Source organism: Carlito syrichta, unplaced genomic scaffold, assembly GCF_000164805.1.
Source record: "Carlito syrichta isolate Samal-C Ts95f unplaced genomic scaffold, Tarsius_syrichta-2.0.1 Scaffold315850, whole genome shotgun sequence".
Classification (NCBI taxonomy): Eukaryota; Metazoa; Chordata; class Mammalia; order Primates; family Tarsiidae; genus Carlito; species Carlito syrichta.
Window position 1 is genome coordinate 104412 of NW_007259946.1, and position 14644 is coordinate 119055.

Below are 14644 nucleotides of genomic sequence, written 5' to 3' on the forward strand. Positions count from 1 at the left end.
AAAAAAAAAAAATTAGCCAGGCATGGTGTGGCACATGCCTGCAAGTCTTAGCAACCATAAAGGCTGAGACAGGAGGATTGCTTGAGCCTAGGAGGTTGAGATTGAAGTGAGCTATGATTGCACCACTGCACTTCGGCCTGTGTGACAGATCTTGTCTCAAAAAAAACCAAAAAACAAAAAACACTGAACTAAACTACAAATAAAATGCCATCTTCTGGCCTTCAAATTATTACAAAAAGAATATTCAAGGCGAGGTACAGTGGTTTACGCCTGTAATCCCAGCATTTTGGGAGGTGGAGGCGAAAGGAGCTCAGGACCAACCTGAGCAACTTGGCGAGACCTTGTCTCTACAATAAATCAGAAAATTAGCCAGGAGTGGTGGCACATGTCTGTAGTTCCAGCTACTTGGAAGGCTGAGCCAGAAGGATCACCTGAGCCCAGCAGGTCGAGGTTGCAGTAGCCGTGATCGAGCCACCGCACTCCAGCCTGGGCAACAGAGTGAGACTCTGACTCAAAAAAAAAAAAAATTCAAGATTATGCAGATGCACTCTGAGTTATGCACAATTGTTCTGGTTTGAAGACTGAAGGTAAGTGTCATACATCAGGGCATTTTCTGAGATCACTTCTCTTCTACGCTTACCTGTCAGGGTCAAAAACCAAACCAACACTTTTCTAAGACACGGCTATTTTTAAAACACATGAGAGCTGTCGTAACAGACTGCCCAGGATGTCGGAGCTGGCGGGCTGGGGGCATGCTCCAGGAGATAGTGGGCCTGGAGCTGACACAAATTTGCTGCTTTTGAGCCTGGATTGTGGAGCAGGGTGCCAGGGCTCCCATCCTGGCTCAGCTACTTACGAGTGGTATAACCCTGGACAAGTAACTTGGCTCCTGTACCTCAGTTTTCTTGCCAGTAAAAGGGGAGAGTGCCGTTATCACTCACCTCGTGGGTAGATGTAAGGATTCATGTATGTCAGGAACTAGGACAGGGCCACACACTGGCCATTATCTTTATTATTTAGTACTAAGGAAAAACAACAGCCTTCCCCCGACATGCTACACCCAGGTGTGTCAGGCTATCAAGATGAGACGCCCGGGGCAGATCGTGGCAGCTTTAAAGCAGGGAGACCCACGAGGGCCTCCAGAGATGGAGAATGGAGGACCCCCGGTTCGGAGATTGGGGGTGGCTGGGGACACCCTGCATCAGCACCCATTTTCCTTCCATGGCAGCTGAGGAGGAGCGGATCGGGGGCAGAACCAGACGCAAAAGAGCTGGGGCTAAGCCCCCCACCCCTGGAGACCTGTGTCCATGTGGGGGCCACCTGCCCAGAGAGCCTGCCGCTGCTGGACACCAGCCCGGCCGGGGGCCGCTCGTCCCCCAGGGACTCTCCCGAGTCCCAGGTGTCCACGGAACGCACCAATAACAGGATCGGTGAGTCGGCTTCCCCAGGACCCCGGGGCAGATGGGAGGCGGGTGCCGAGCCCTGGGCCCTGGAAGAACTGGAGACCCTGGGGGAGGAGGCCCAGCAAGGGTGAGGCGGGGCCCCTCCATGGAGCTGCCCCTCCCTCTCCCCCCAGTTTTTGTGAATGGGGGCAGCAGGTGTCTATGTGGGAGTCGTGGTGAGGATTCAGGAAGTAGTGCCACGTGGGGCCGGTGCATGAGGAGCCAGGGCAGGACTCCTGTTATTCAAGCAAAGGGTGCAGGCCACCCCAGCCCCTGGCACAGGGCACCTGTGGGAAGAGGAGGAAGACATGCCCGTGACTGTGGGACTGCCACTTGTCGGGGCATCCCGGGCACTGTGCAGACACCATCTCGTCATCTCTGATTGTCACGCTGCCTTTGAGGAGGGTGTCTTTCTCCTATTTTGCAATTGGGGAAACTGCGGCTCCAGGGGTGAAACGACTTTCTCGTCACGCGACTGCCAAGTGGCACAGCTGACACTCACCCCCACCGCTGCTGGGCTCTGGGCCCTTGGTCTGTCTCGCCACCACCACCCGGCCTCTGCAGAGGCACAGAGGCCAGATGGGGCCCGTTGCCCAGCACTTCCCAATGGCAGCTGCCCCCGGCTCGGGCCGATGTCTGCTTTGGCCTCCCCCAGGCCTCCCTGCCTCCTCTCTTGCTTCCCTCCACCTGGTACATCGGAGCATTGTCTCCCAAATATATACCTGTCCATAGTACACCCTGCCGAATCGCTTCCAGCATTAGCATTCTCATTCCGACATCCAAGGCTGGGCACGGGCTGGCTCCCCACCAGCCTGACCTGCCTTCTGACCCTAGTCTGTTCCTCCCTGCCAATGGTAGTCTCCTGAATGTATGGATCCCTCTCTCACTTCTAAGCATCTCTGGGGAGCTGCTTCTGCACTTGGAACAGCCAACTCCACTCCCTCCACTCCCTAGTTAGTTCCTGATGTCTGGGCAACCCTACTTATTTGCCTCCTTCTCCAGGAAGGCTTCCCTGCCCTCTCCACACGCCTGTAGAGGCCAGATCCATGCTCTCTGAGACCCCGGGCTTCCCCTACCTAGCATCCTTAGCACCCAGCAATGTGACTGTGTTAATAGCTTTTCCCCCACTCCCCCAGATGAGCTCCTGGGGCAGGGACTTGGTGGGCTCCATCTCTGTCTTCTCTGGAAGGGTAGCTGGTACTCGGGTGGTACTGGAGTGGCCTCTTTAGTTGTCCTGTGCGTTTCCATGGCAGAAGCTGCTGGTGGGAACTTTTCAGGACAGTCTTTTGTATTTTTTTGGTGGGTGGGGAACAGTCTTTTGTAACAAACTGAAACTTTTGCAGTTGTAATTTTCAGGGAGTTTCATTTGAAAAGTATGTGTTGGCTGGGCGCGGTGGCTCAAGCCTGTAATCCCAGCACTTTGGGAGGCCAAGGTGAGAGGATTGCCTGAGCCCATGGGTTTGAGAACAGCCTGGGCAACTTGGCGAGAACTCGTCTCTACAATAAATCAAAAAATTAGCCGGGCATGGCAGCGCACGCCTGTAGTTCTGGCTCCATGGAAGGCTGAGGTGGAAGGATCGCCTGAGCCCAGCAGGTCAAGGCTGCGGTGGTCATGAGTGTGCCACTGCCCTCCAGCCTGGGCGACAGGGTGAGACTCTGGAAAAAAAAAAGAAGGAAAAGTATGTGTTTGGGGAAATATTGCCAAAGTTCTCCTCCACAGTTCCTAGGAAGTCCAAGCTGGGCCACTTGAGCCCTTGCTGAGCAGTGCCTGGAATCCCATGGGTGGGGCTCGGAGTGTTTAGGGTGGGGGAGGAGGTACCAGACTCCTGGGCTGCTGGCTCAGGTGTGGCCAGCCTTCCCAGAGCAGCCTGTACCTTGCTGGTGAGCAGGATGGGGTGGAAAAGCCTTGGAGGTTCTCTCAGGCACCCAAGACACAGGTGACCCCCTCGTCCTCCTGATCTACCCCAGGGAGCAGCCTCCCTTCTGGTGCAGTTCCCGAGCGGGACACCCTCGGGCCTGAGCTCCATCCCTCTCTCCCTGGGTACCAGGCAGGGGCAGCACCCCCCCAACACCCCCTACCCGACCAAGACACATTCCCTGGACTCTGAAGCTCTGGGTGGAACAGGAAGTCTCAGCAGCCCTTGGAAGTTTCTAGCTAGGGCGTGGGCAGCCCTGTGATGGGGCAGAGCCAGAGGTATCAGACCCATGGAGTGTGAGTGGGCTACAGCCTGGTCTCCAGCTTTGGCTGCTTTTGCCTAAACAAGCCCACCCCCACTTCCCTCACACCTTGCCCCCCCCGCCTCTCATCTCCTACCCACCTCTGAACCTTCCCTTGCCTCTAGGGTTTCTTCTCTCTCACCATCCCTGGCCCGCATCTTTTGCCCAGCCCCTCTGGCCAGGGTTCCTAGGGCTGGGGCCTGCAGGCCTTGGTGGTGGAGTGGAGAGACAGGTCCTGCTGTCTGCCTTAGGTCTGGGGATGCGCCCACTCCTCTCTCAGCCTTCCCTCGACTCCTTGCTGCTATTTCGAACACTTCTGTCTTTCCTGGGGATGCTCAAAACCAAAACAGAAGAGCCAACACTATGCAACGGGGTTGAGGGTACAGGGGCCCCCAGAATGTCTTTGGGGTTCCTGAATCCAAGGGGTATTACTGGGTTACCCAGAGAGGCAGGGATCCCTGGGCCTCTGCCCGGGCTCTCAAGTTCCCTCTCAAGCTTCCCCATTTGGTCTCCAGGGTTCAGGGCAGCAGTTGGAGACAGCCCTGCCCTGACCCCGGGGCTGTCAGCTGGGCACAGTCCCCAGCGTCTCAGGCCTCCGTTTCCCTCTCTACCTAAGAGCCACACTGGCAGCCTCTGCATCAGACCCTGCAGAGGACCACAGGGATCGTGCCTTTCACGGTCTGGACTCGGCCATCCGCCCACGTGAGACCTGCCCAGCACCTGCCTTGTGCTTGTGGCACAGCTGTGCGGGCTGCAAATGTGGGCGGGCGCTAGGCCGTGGACCCCGTCACACGTGCCTGTGCAGGGCTGAATCACCAGCGGCTGCTGCTTATCAAGGCACTGAAGTTTCTGTGCGATGTGACCAACTGGCTGGGTTTGCCAGGGCTGAGGGGCTGCCAGGACATGGGACTTTCAGACGAGATCGGTCGCGCTCAGGGTAGTATGGCTGTAGACGGGACATGGGGCTTCCAGTCCTAAAACAAGAACATCCTGGGAAGACTGGGACAAGTTGGTCACCCAGGTTTCTGCTGGCCATGGATGGTAACAGACAGGGCACTCAGGCAGTGGGCGTTTCTTTCGGGATTTCCCTGCCGACCTGGTGACCTTGGACGGCTCATGGAACCTCTCTGGGCGCTTATTTGTGAAACGGGCTCTCTGCCTTTCAGAAGAGGCCTCTCTGCCCTCTTCTCCTTGCTCCCCGCTCCTGGGGCTCTGGTCTCCCCACTCACCCCTCTTCTTGCCTTGCAGAGAAAATCTACATCATGAAGGCTGACACCGTGATCGTGGGGACCGTGAAGGCTGAGTTGCCTGAGGGCCGGGGCCTGGCGGGGCCAGCAGGGCCCGAGTTCGAGGAGGAGCTGGAGGTGGACCATGCCCCCCACTACCCAGAGCAGGAGACAGAACCGCCTCTGGGCGGCTGCGGGGATGTCATGTTCTCGGTGGAGGAGGAAGGGAAGGAGGACCCCCTGCCCACAGCCACCTCTGGGAAGTGAGGCCTGGGCTGGGGCTGGGAGGGCAGCCGGGCGCCCTCTGGAGGCCAGGGCAGCATCGGTGGCACGAGGCTCAGGGGGAGAGGCTCACCTGGCCTGAAGAGGGATTCTGGCGGTCTCTGCTTGCGTCCCCCACTTAGCCACCTCCAGACCAGACCCTAGGGAATCCAGGACTCGTACAGAAGAGACTTTGAGGGGGCTGGATCCCAGCGTGATGTTGGGGCAAAACAGATGGCCGGGACTGGGCACTCCTGAGAACAGCACTGGACGCAGAGCCCTGGTGTCGGATACTTGCTGCTAGGCCCAGAGCCCTGAGGGAGAGGCCTGAAGGCTGGCTCCAAGCCCCCTCCCCTAACCCTATTCCTGTCTCCCTGGGCCTCAGAGGTGATGCCCACTGGGCCTTGCTGGCATGCCACTGGCCCCCCGTTACTATAAACGAGACCCCGAGGAGGCATGGAGCTAGTGCCTGTGGTGGTTTCTCCTGAGTCGAAAGGGAAGTTGAGGCTTGGAGTGTCACTGGCTGGCACCACGTCGGCTGCAGCTACCGCCTGCACTCTGTGTGATGTGAGGGCCCAGCCTGGCCCCAGCCCTGCCCTGCCCAGGCTCAGTGGGGCCCTTCTGGTGTTGCCCACCTCCCCTTTCCATATCCCCATGTGAGCCCAGGGCCCAGGATCAACTCAGTTGTCTCAGAAATGTCCCCACTAGTCCCTGCTGCAGGAGGCGTCTCAGGACCTAGACATCTGCAGACCCTCAGCAGCCACAGCGCGCCTGTCCCGGCCCAAAGACCAGCTATGCATGGCTGGGGACTTCTTCCCTGCACGGAGGTGGGGAGCTGCAGGCCCCGCCTGGGGTCCCCAACTGTGCTGTGGGCACCACCCACCCACCGGTCCCAGGAAGAGGTGAAGCATCTTGCTTCCACCTGCTCTTCTTGCCCATCCGAAGCACCAGCCCCACCATCGGGCTCCTGCTCTGCACCGTTGCGGCCAGGGGACGGGAAGCACCACAGACACTCAGACGTTCTGCCTTGTTCTGGACTGCAGGGAAGGGGAGAGTGTTTGGGGTTCTATCTGGGAGTTTTGCATTTTACACTAAGGAGTAAAGCTGTCCCGACCTCTGTCTGCAGGCAGCTCCCCCGGGGCCGTCAGCCACAAGCAAACAAGTGGCCCTGCCAAGTCTGCTGCAGCCTGGGCCTGAGCGAGAACCTGGGCTGCTGGGGACTCCTGGACTTACCGTCGCAGGCAGCCCAGGAAAGCTTCGGTTGACTCACTCTCGGAGGAAGTGGGGCTGGGCCAGGAACCACAAGGGCAGCTTCTGAAACTGCCTAGATGTTTTGGGGAAAGTTAGAGGGGCCGGGGCTTTGCGAGAGGAAGTTGCACGGGAATCTGGACATCAGCCAGAAGAGCTTTACGTGCGGCAGACACTGTTTGCCAAATACTGTGCATGGACTGCGTGGGTGTCACTGGGTCACCCAGAGCCGCGCTGGAAGGAGCCCCTGTGCTTATGCCCGTCGTAGGGGTCTGGCTTCTTGCCTGGGGGCATCGACACAAGTTTAAATGGAATAATGCACTGTCTCTCCCAGTGGCCATTCACACGACCTGTGACCCTCTAAAAATGCATAAGGTCTCCTAAGGAAGAATTGTGAGACTGAGGACTCTGTCACTGAGGTTGAGAGTGTTAGAAGCTCTGAGCAGTAGGAGGTCCGAGAGCTGCTTTCCCCCAGGACAGGAACTGTCTCTCCAGGGTCTGCACCCTCAGACATCGAGATGGCCAGTCTCTGACAGATTGGACACTTTGGGGACCACAGCCCACTACCTGCTGGGCAGCCCTTCTTGTTGCTGAAAGTTTCTCCTTATCTATCACTCGAGGCAAACTCTTCCTCCACGTCCACTCCTTGGTCCAGGGCCTGCCCTCCGAGGACACTCAGAATAAAGCAGTTGTCCTGAGGCTCCCTTTGAGTCTTTGTGAAAAGGTTTCTGGGCCTGTCCATGACCTTCTTCCCTCTGGCTGGGCCAGGTAGCCCCATAGCTTTGGAAAAGGAGTCTCCAAAGACCGGCATGCGTGCCCAAGTCTTGAGAGGAGGGAGAGGACCAAGGTATGTGGGAGCCTGGGCTTCTGTGCCTGAACTGAGAGGGGCCCAGCCCCAGGCACAGCTCAGGGGTGCTTTGGGGACCAGCTCCCACCACGGGCGGTCAGCCTGAGCCCCCTACCAACTGTGGCTCTCGTGTGGGGTGGAGGAAGCCAAGGGCCGTGAACAGACCCACCCACCCCATCCAAGGACTCTCGTCCACACCTGACCTCACCATCGGCTGGCCACTGACTGGCCGCTGCCTGCTCTGCAGCTGGTTCAAGAGCTGGGGCGACAGTCCTAGCCTGGCCCAGTAACAGAAGGCCCCTCAGCCTCTGCCATCCTCATATCCGACTGGGCAGACAGACAAGGGCCCCGGCTACAAAGAACCCTCCCGCACAATCCTCTTCCTGAACATTTGCCATCAGGAAGTGACAGCAAGTGATAAGTGTCAGGTGGAAGCTGTCACCTTCAAAGAAAAGCCATTGTTCCCAAGGCAATTTTGTAGCTTGTAAACTATTCTGCAGTCCTTAGACTCCCGAGGTTTGGCATCAGTCACTGAGATGGAACAAGAGGACTGAGTTCCCAGGGCATCTCTCTCCATCTCCATCCCCTCCCCCCTAGAGTGAGGTTTTAAAGACCCAGGACTGCGTCTTGGCTATCTCTGTCCGGTGGTCACCAGGCACTGATTTGACAGGCTATGTGGAAATGAGAACCTAGGCAGAGGTGAGAGGGCTCCAGTCGCAACTCCTCAGGTGCCTTCTCCCCCCCACCTGTTCTTGGGTCCTCTAATGGCGGGGAATAGGGCGGGACAGGCTCGGGCCAGAATGGAGGAGCCACCATATCACAGCCAGGGCCCATGAGACAAGCTCAGGCAAGGTAATACTGTTCAACTCTAAGGGTGCTCTTTGGGCCTGAAAAGACACTGGCGGAGCTCACCGTGGGTCCTGGCACTCCATGCTCCCAGGCCCCTTGCCCAGGCTGACCAAGGGGAGCACGTCTCCAGAGGTATGAGCGAGGTGCAGGGCTGAGAGACCTGCCACTCTCTGTGGCCTGGACAGACGACAGTAGCGAACAGATGCAGATGGCACCCCGGGATTTGACCCAGGTTCAAATTGCAGCTCTGCCATTCACCAGCTGGGCAGTCTTGGCTGTGTTTCTTGGTTCAGTTTCCTTGGTTCAGTTCTGTGAAATGGGGGTATCAGCCCCAATTCAGCCCCCTCTGACTTGCAAGCAGGCGCCGGGCTCAGGATGCTTTCCCCCCCTAAAAACATCACTGGTGGTTGGTTCCAAGGCCAGCCTACTGAAGTATGCTTTAGTTCATTAAGGTTAACCAGGGCTTTCGAGCTAGCCTGGGGACCTGGCCGTCCTGGGGGCCAAGTTGTTTTGGAAACCCACACATAGGCTTCTTCTTGGAGTGCCCTGAGACCCCTTCTTTTTTTGGGGTTGGAGTCTCACTCTGTCACCCAAGCTGGAGTGCAGTGGCATGCTCATGACCATTGCAGCCTCAACCTGCTAGACTCAAGTGATCCTTCTGCCTCAACCTTCCAAGAAGCTGGAACTACAGGCGTGTGCTACTCTGCTTGGCTTATTTTTTTGACTTACTAGAGACGAGGTCTCACTAAGTTGCCCAGGCTGGTCTCGAACCCCTGGGCTTAAGCAATCCTCTCACCTCAGTCTCCCAAAGTGCTGGGATTACAAACTTGAGCCACTGCACCCGGCAAGAACCCTTCAAATCACAGCCATAGGACTGGCTGGGGTCAGATGTCTAACTCTCAGCATGTTCGTAGCATGCTGCAAGTCCCTCTGGAGGGACATCCCAGTCATGGTTCTAGCACGTTCCAGACTGCACCACATTGCAGTTCAAGATCTTTCCTCGTTTAAAGAGCGGCCTCCCTTCCTCCCTCCCTTCCCAAAACACCCACTATGCACCTGGCCCAGGTCTAGCTGTCAAGGATTTGCACTGTACAGACATGTTCCCGTGGGTCCTTTGTCCAGTGGATGGCACAGATGGTGGTGTGCATCTGCACAAGGTCCTCCCAGAGTCGGATCGGGCTATGTACTGCAAGAAGCTGCAGCTGGCCACTGTGGGGGAGGTCCCCGCTAGCAAGGTGGTCAGGGAAGGCTTCTCTGAGGAGGTGCCCTTTGAGCCTGACCTGAGTGATGTGACCAGCCAGCAAGGTGGGAGAGGCAGAGATAAAAAGGAGGTGACACGGTAGGGGGAGGGAGGCCGGATTGTGGGGGGTGGGTGGGCTATTGTGAGGCACTTAGATTTTATCGTAAGAACATGAGTCTACGTTTAGTTCTATTTTCTTCTTCTCAGAACAATAAACATCCTGATATTTTCTCAGCAGTGAGTGAGAAAGGCCAACCCAGGGGCTGCAAAGGTTGTTTTAAGCTATTTCAGAGGGAAGCTGAGGAAACAGGCAGAGTTTGCTGGCAGCCAGGAAGCCGCTGGATGTGTTTTCTCAGAAGGACAGAGAGCTAAGTGAGACAGCATTCCTGGCTGCTATTGCAGCTATGGTCTGCAGTCGATGTCACCGTGGGAGGGCAGGAGTCAGGCAGTCTCGGTTCCCCTTTCTCTGGGTGTCTTCCAGGAGAGTCAAAACCAAACCAAAAAATCCTGGGGAGGCTGAAGGCGTGTGTTTGTGTTTTGGTGTAGTGTTCGTCTCCCAAGGCATGTGGCCCGGGTTAGCGCCACATCTCAATGACAACAGTGGCCTGTGCTTTCTTCCTGACCCCTCCAGCCCTCTGGAGGCATTTGACATGGGAGCTGTGGCCCCAAGCAAAGCCCTTAAGCACTTCTTTTTTTTTTTTTTTTGAGTTGGAGTCTCACTCTGTCGTCCAGACTGGAGTGCAGTGGCCGCTCCCGGCCACCGCAGCCTTGACCTACTGGACTCCGGCGATCCTTCTGCCTCAGCCTTCCAAGTAGCCGGAATTACAGGCATGTAATTTTTTGATTTAATGTAGAGATGAGGTCTCGCCAAGTTGCCCAGGTGGGTCTCAAACCCGCAGGCTCAGCCTCCCAAAGCACTGGGATTACAGGCGGAGCCACCGAGCCTGGCTCGCCCTTAAGCACTTCTGATGTGGGTTTCCCTATCTGTAAAATGGACCTAATGTCGGCCTCAGAAGATGGTTGCAGGGCCCAGGCTGGCATGTGTTCATGTTCAGTAAGCAACAGTCACCAGGGACAGCAGCTCAAGAGCTGAGGGTCTGCCCAGGCCACTCCTCATTCTGTGTGCTTCGGGACTTCGTGATATGCCCTGGGCGCTTGATGGGCTAGGTAGCAGCACTCCCGTTTACAAACAAGTCCAGAGAATTTAAGTGACCCGCCCACTGTCACGCAGCTGGAGGCGCCAGTGCTGGGCTCAGTCCCCCACCTCTGTGATTCTAAATCCCTCCCTATGCCCAGGGACCCTGCTGCCCTGTGGTCAGGTGAGGCTCGTGTTTCTTTCTCGGTCATTGTCTGGCACTGTGTTTCTTGGACAAGTTTCCTTTCACCTCCAGGTCACCCCAGCTGGGAGGTAGGAGAGTGGTCTATTTTGTTCCTCCTTTTATGGAGAGGAAGGGACAGTTGTGAGAGGCTGGTGACCTCTCTGAGGTCAGATGCCAGGTCGGGTGTGGCTTTAGTGGTGGCCAAGTGTAGTTTTGATTGAAACCAGGTGTAACTTTCTGATTCCTCTGACCAGAAAGGACACGTAGCTAATCCAACCAGAGCCGCTTCCCTTAAAGCAGCTTTCCTGAAGGTGTGTATGATTCTGGGATTGGGGAGAGAGACTCAGGGTTGGAGAGGATGGGCAGCCCAGGAGACCTTTGCAGGAGACCTGCCTGACAGGTGATCACCCTTTACATTCCCAGTGACACCCTCTATCCTGCTTTCTGCCCAACCCTGAAAAAGACAGGTCAAGAACAAGCCTCCCATTTTACAGATGGGAAAACAGAGTCCCCTAGAAATAAAGCAGTTTGCCCAAAGCCCCAGCTGGGTGCCGTGGGATGGAGACAGCTCAACCTCCAGCTGTACATTGAGGCTGGAGTGGGGGGAGACACTCTCTTGTCCAAGAAAGCAGTACAGATTACTTACTGATGTTCACCCTTTTAAAATGGGTGTTAGCTGGTGCAGTGGCTCACGCCTGTAATGTTAGCACTTTGGGAGGCCGAGGCAGGTGGATTGCTTGAGCCCAGGAGTTTGAGAACAGCCTGAGTAACATAGCAAGAACTTGTCTCTACAAAAAAAAAAAAATTATCCAGGAATGATGGCACACACCTGTATTCTCAGCTACTTGGGATGCTGAGGAGGAAGGATTGCCTGAGCCCAGGAGGTCAAAGCTGCTATGAGCCATGATTATGCTACTGCACTCCAGCCTGGATGAGAGAGTGAGACCCAGACTAAAAAGAAAAAAAAAAATTAGTGTTAAAAGGAACTGTGAGCCGGGCTCGGTGGCTCAGCCTGTAATCCCAGCACTTTGGGAGGCTGAGGTGAGTGGATTGCCTGAACCCGCGGGTTCAAGACCCGCCTGGGCAACTTGGTGAGACCTCATCTCTACAATAAATCAAAAAATTAGCCGGGCTTGGTAGCGCGCACCTGTAGTTCCAGCTACTTGGAAGGCTGAGGCGGAAGGATCGCCGGAACCCAGCAGGTCGAGGCTGCGGTGGCCGTAAGTGGCCACTGCCCTCCAGTCTGGGTGACAGAGTGAGACTCCAACTCAAAAAAAAAAAAAAAGGAACTGTGATGAAGGGATTGGGTTCTTATCTTTAAGGCAACCTTACAGCCCCTGTCATCAGAATAGATAGGAATGTCCTAGCAGCTGGGCTTCTGTGCTATGCAGGCCTATGACCTGTGCGGTCACAGGAGGGCCTTGTGCTAGGCTTAATGCTGAACAGGGGGCTCACAAATTATGTAGCTGATCCTGCATAGGGTGCAGGGAAATTGCTCCTTGAGAATTTACTCAGTGCCAAGGTGCAGTCCATCCATTGTCGCGTGACCTCACGGTGACTCATACATGAGCATGCACATTTCCGCCTGCCAGAATTGTTAGATGATGAGTCACTGCCTCTACTGTCCTGGCCATCTCTTGCTGCATAGGAAATCACCCCAAACGTAGAGGCTTAGAACAATGGTCTTGTGTTTTGCTTCCGTATCTGCCGTCTGGCCTGGGCATGTCTCTGCTCGCACAGCACCGGGGTGATGGGAGCTGGAGATTCCACTTTCTTTTTTCTTTTTCCTTTTTTTTTTTTGAGTTGGAGTCTCACTCTGTCGCCCAGACTGGAGTGCAGTGGCCCCACCGCAGCCTTGACCTGCTGGGCTCCGGTGATCCTTCAGCCTCAGCCTTCCAAGTAGCCGGAATTCCAGGCATGCGCTACCACGCCCGGCTGATTTTTTGATTTATCGTAGAGAGGAGGTCTTGCTGCCCAGGTGGGTCTCGAACCCGCGGGCTCAGACAGTCTACTCACCTCAGCCTCCCAAAGGCACGGGATTACAGGCTGAGCCACCGAGCCTGGCTAGATTCCACTTTCAAAGGGCTAGCTCAATGGGCTGCTCTCCATAGAGCGACTTGGGCTTCCTCACAGCGTGGCAGCTGGGCTCTGGGAGCCAACGGCTCCAGAAGTGGGAAACTGCCAGGACCTTAACCTTGGCCTGGAAACTGACACAGTATCCCTGAAGCCACGTTCTCTTGATCAAGCAGTTATGAAGCCCAGGCTCAAGGGGAGGGATGCAGACCCCACCCCCCCATAGAAGGAGTGTCAAAGAATTTTGAGATCTTATGTACCAGGCCCTGTGCTGCGCAATTCATGTATTGTCTCATTTCATCTTCTCAATAATTTTACCATTCTTCTTCTCTCTCTCTCTCTCTCTCTCTCTTTTTAGACAGGGTCTTGCCCTGTTATCCAGGCTGGAGTGCAGTGGTGTCATCATAGCTCACTGCAGCCTCAAACTCCTGGGCTCAAGTGATCCTCCTACCTCAATCTCCTCCATAGCTGTGACTACGGGCACGCGCCATCACACCTGGTTAATTTTTTTATTTTTGTAGAATTGGGGAGTCTTGATACGTTGCCTAGTCTGGTGTTGAACTCCTGGGCTCAAGTGATTCTCCGGCCTCAGCCTCCCAAAGCACTGGGATTACAGGGGTGAGCCACCACTCTCAGCCTATTGTTTTCAGAGTTGGCTCAGGGAAGCTAAATGACCTGGTGAAACCCCAAGTTCACCTGACTGGAATTTGAATCCAAGTTGGTCTTCTCCTGAGTGTGAGCTCTGGACCGTGGGGTGACTTGTGCATTCAGGGGTCCATGCAGTCAGAATGTGGCAGGGCTGAAGTCAAGCCCACATCTGTCTGATTCAAGCCCACGTGTGTCTGATTCAAGAACATTTGAATCTAGTTCCCATAAAAACTGGTCCCTGTCTAGTCTTCAGATGGGAAGCCGAGGCTCCAGGAGGTCTTGCTGGACTTCCACTGAAGAGGGGGAAGGGGCTGGCACCTTCCATGGCAGGATGGGGCCCCCGTGGGCTGCACTGAGCCCAGTCAGGAAGTTGCAGAGAGCTGTGGGCAAATTTTGCAAGTGCGGGCTGTCGGGAGGATGTTGTTTTTCACTGCAATTACCCTTCACTCAGGAAATACCCACCGCTACTGCACGTATCAAGGGAGGGTCCCTCACCCCAGGCAGGAGACCCCCTGTGAATACCAGTGGACTGGGGTCCCCTGGGCCAGGTTCATTCATCAAAAGTTCCCTGAGAGCTACTTGGTGCCCACCTGGGCTGGGCCCTGACAAAAGAGATGGACACTCTGTCCCTGCCGATAAGGAAGTCACAGGTTAGTGAGGAGCAATTCCTGTTTGAGGCTTTTGTGCTCTCTCACTTAAATCTCACAGTGCCCTAGGAAGTGGTTACTATCATTACCCCTGTGATACAGGTGAGGAAACGGAGGCACAGAGTAGTTAAGACTCTTACTCAAGGTCACACAGCTGCTATGTGGTACACAAGATTAGAGCCCAGGCCGCCTGACTTGGCCACACTGGTCCACTGTGGCTCAGGCTGGGGCCACCACTGTGCTGAGGTCCCAGCCCTCAGTCCCAGGCCCTGTAGAAGCCCAGGCAGGCATCCACGGGACTCCGTGAATACGCAAGTAATGGCATTTGCCTCCCGACTTTCAGCCCATCTTTCCTTTCCAAAGCCTGGCGCTGGCCAGGCCACTCCCTCACAGAACCTTCGATGGCTCCCCAGTGCCTCAACTCCAGAGTCTGCCCATCTGAACTCCCACAGCTCCCGTATCGAAACCCCCTCTGAGACCCAGCTGTGTCCCCTCTGTCACTAAATATGGAGAGTACCTCCTCACCATGAAATCTCTGCTCAGTGTGCCAACACCTGAACCTCCAACCTCACCCTTCTCCTCCTCCAGAAAGCCTTCCAGAACACCCATGCCCAGGACCCCTGTGTC

General features: G+C 55.8%; 1 protein-coding gene across 1 annotated transcript in view; it reads left to right on the top strand.

Annotated features, from left to right (window-relative positions):
• The window catches only part of TNFRSF8 (TNF receptor superfamily member 8), a 57132-nt gene extending 51525 nt beyond the window's left edge, over positions 1-5607 (top strand). The window contains exons 13-14 of the mRNA XM_008073458.1: positions 1229-1430; positions 4908-5607. Of these exons, the coding sequence (XP_008071649.1) occupies positions 1229-1430; positions 4908-5152 (447 nt within the window). The 3' untranslated portion in view covers positions 5153-5607. The remainder of the gene's footprint in view (positions 1-1228; positions 1431-4907) is intronic.
• Positions 5608-14644: the final 9037 nt, after the last annotated feature.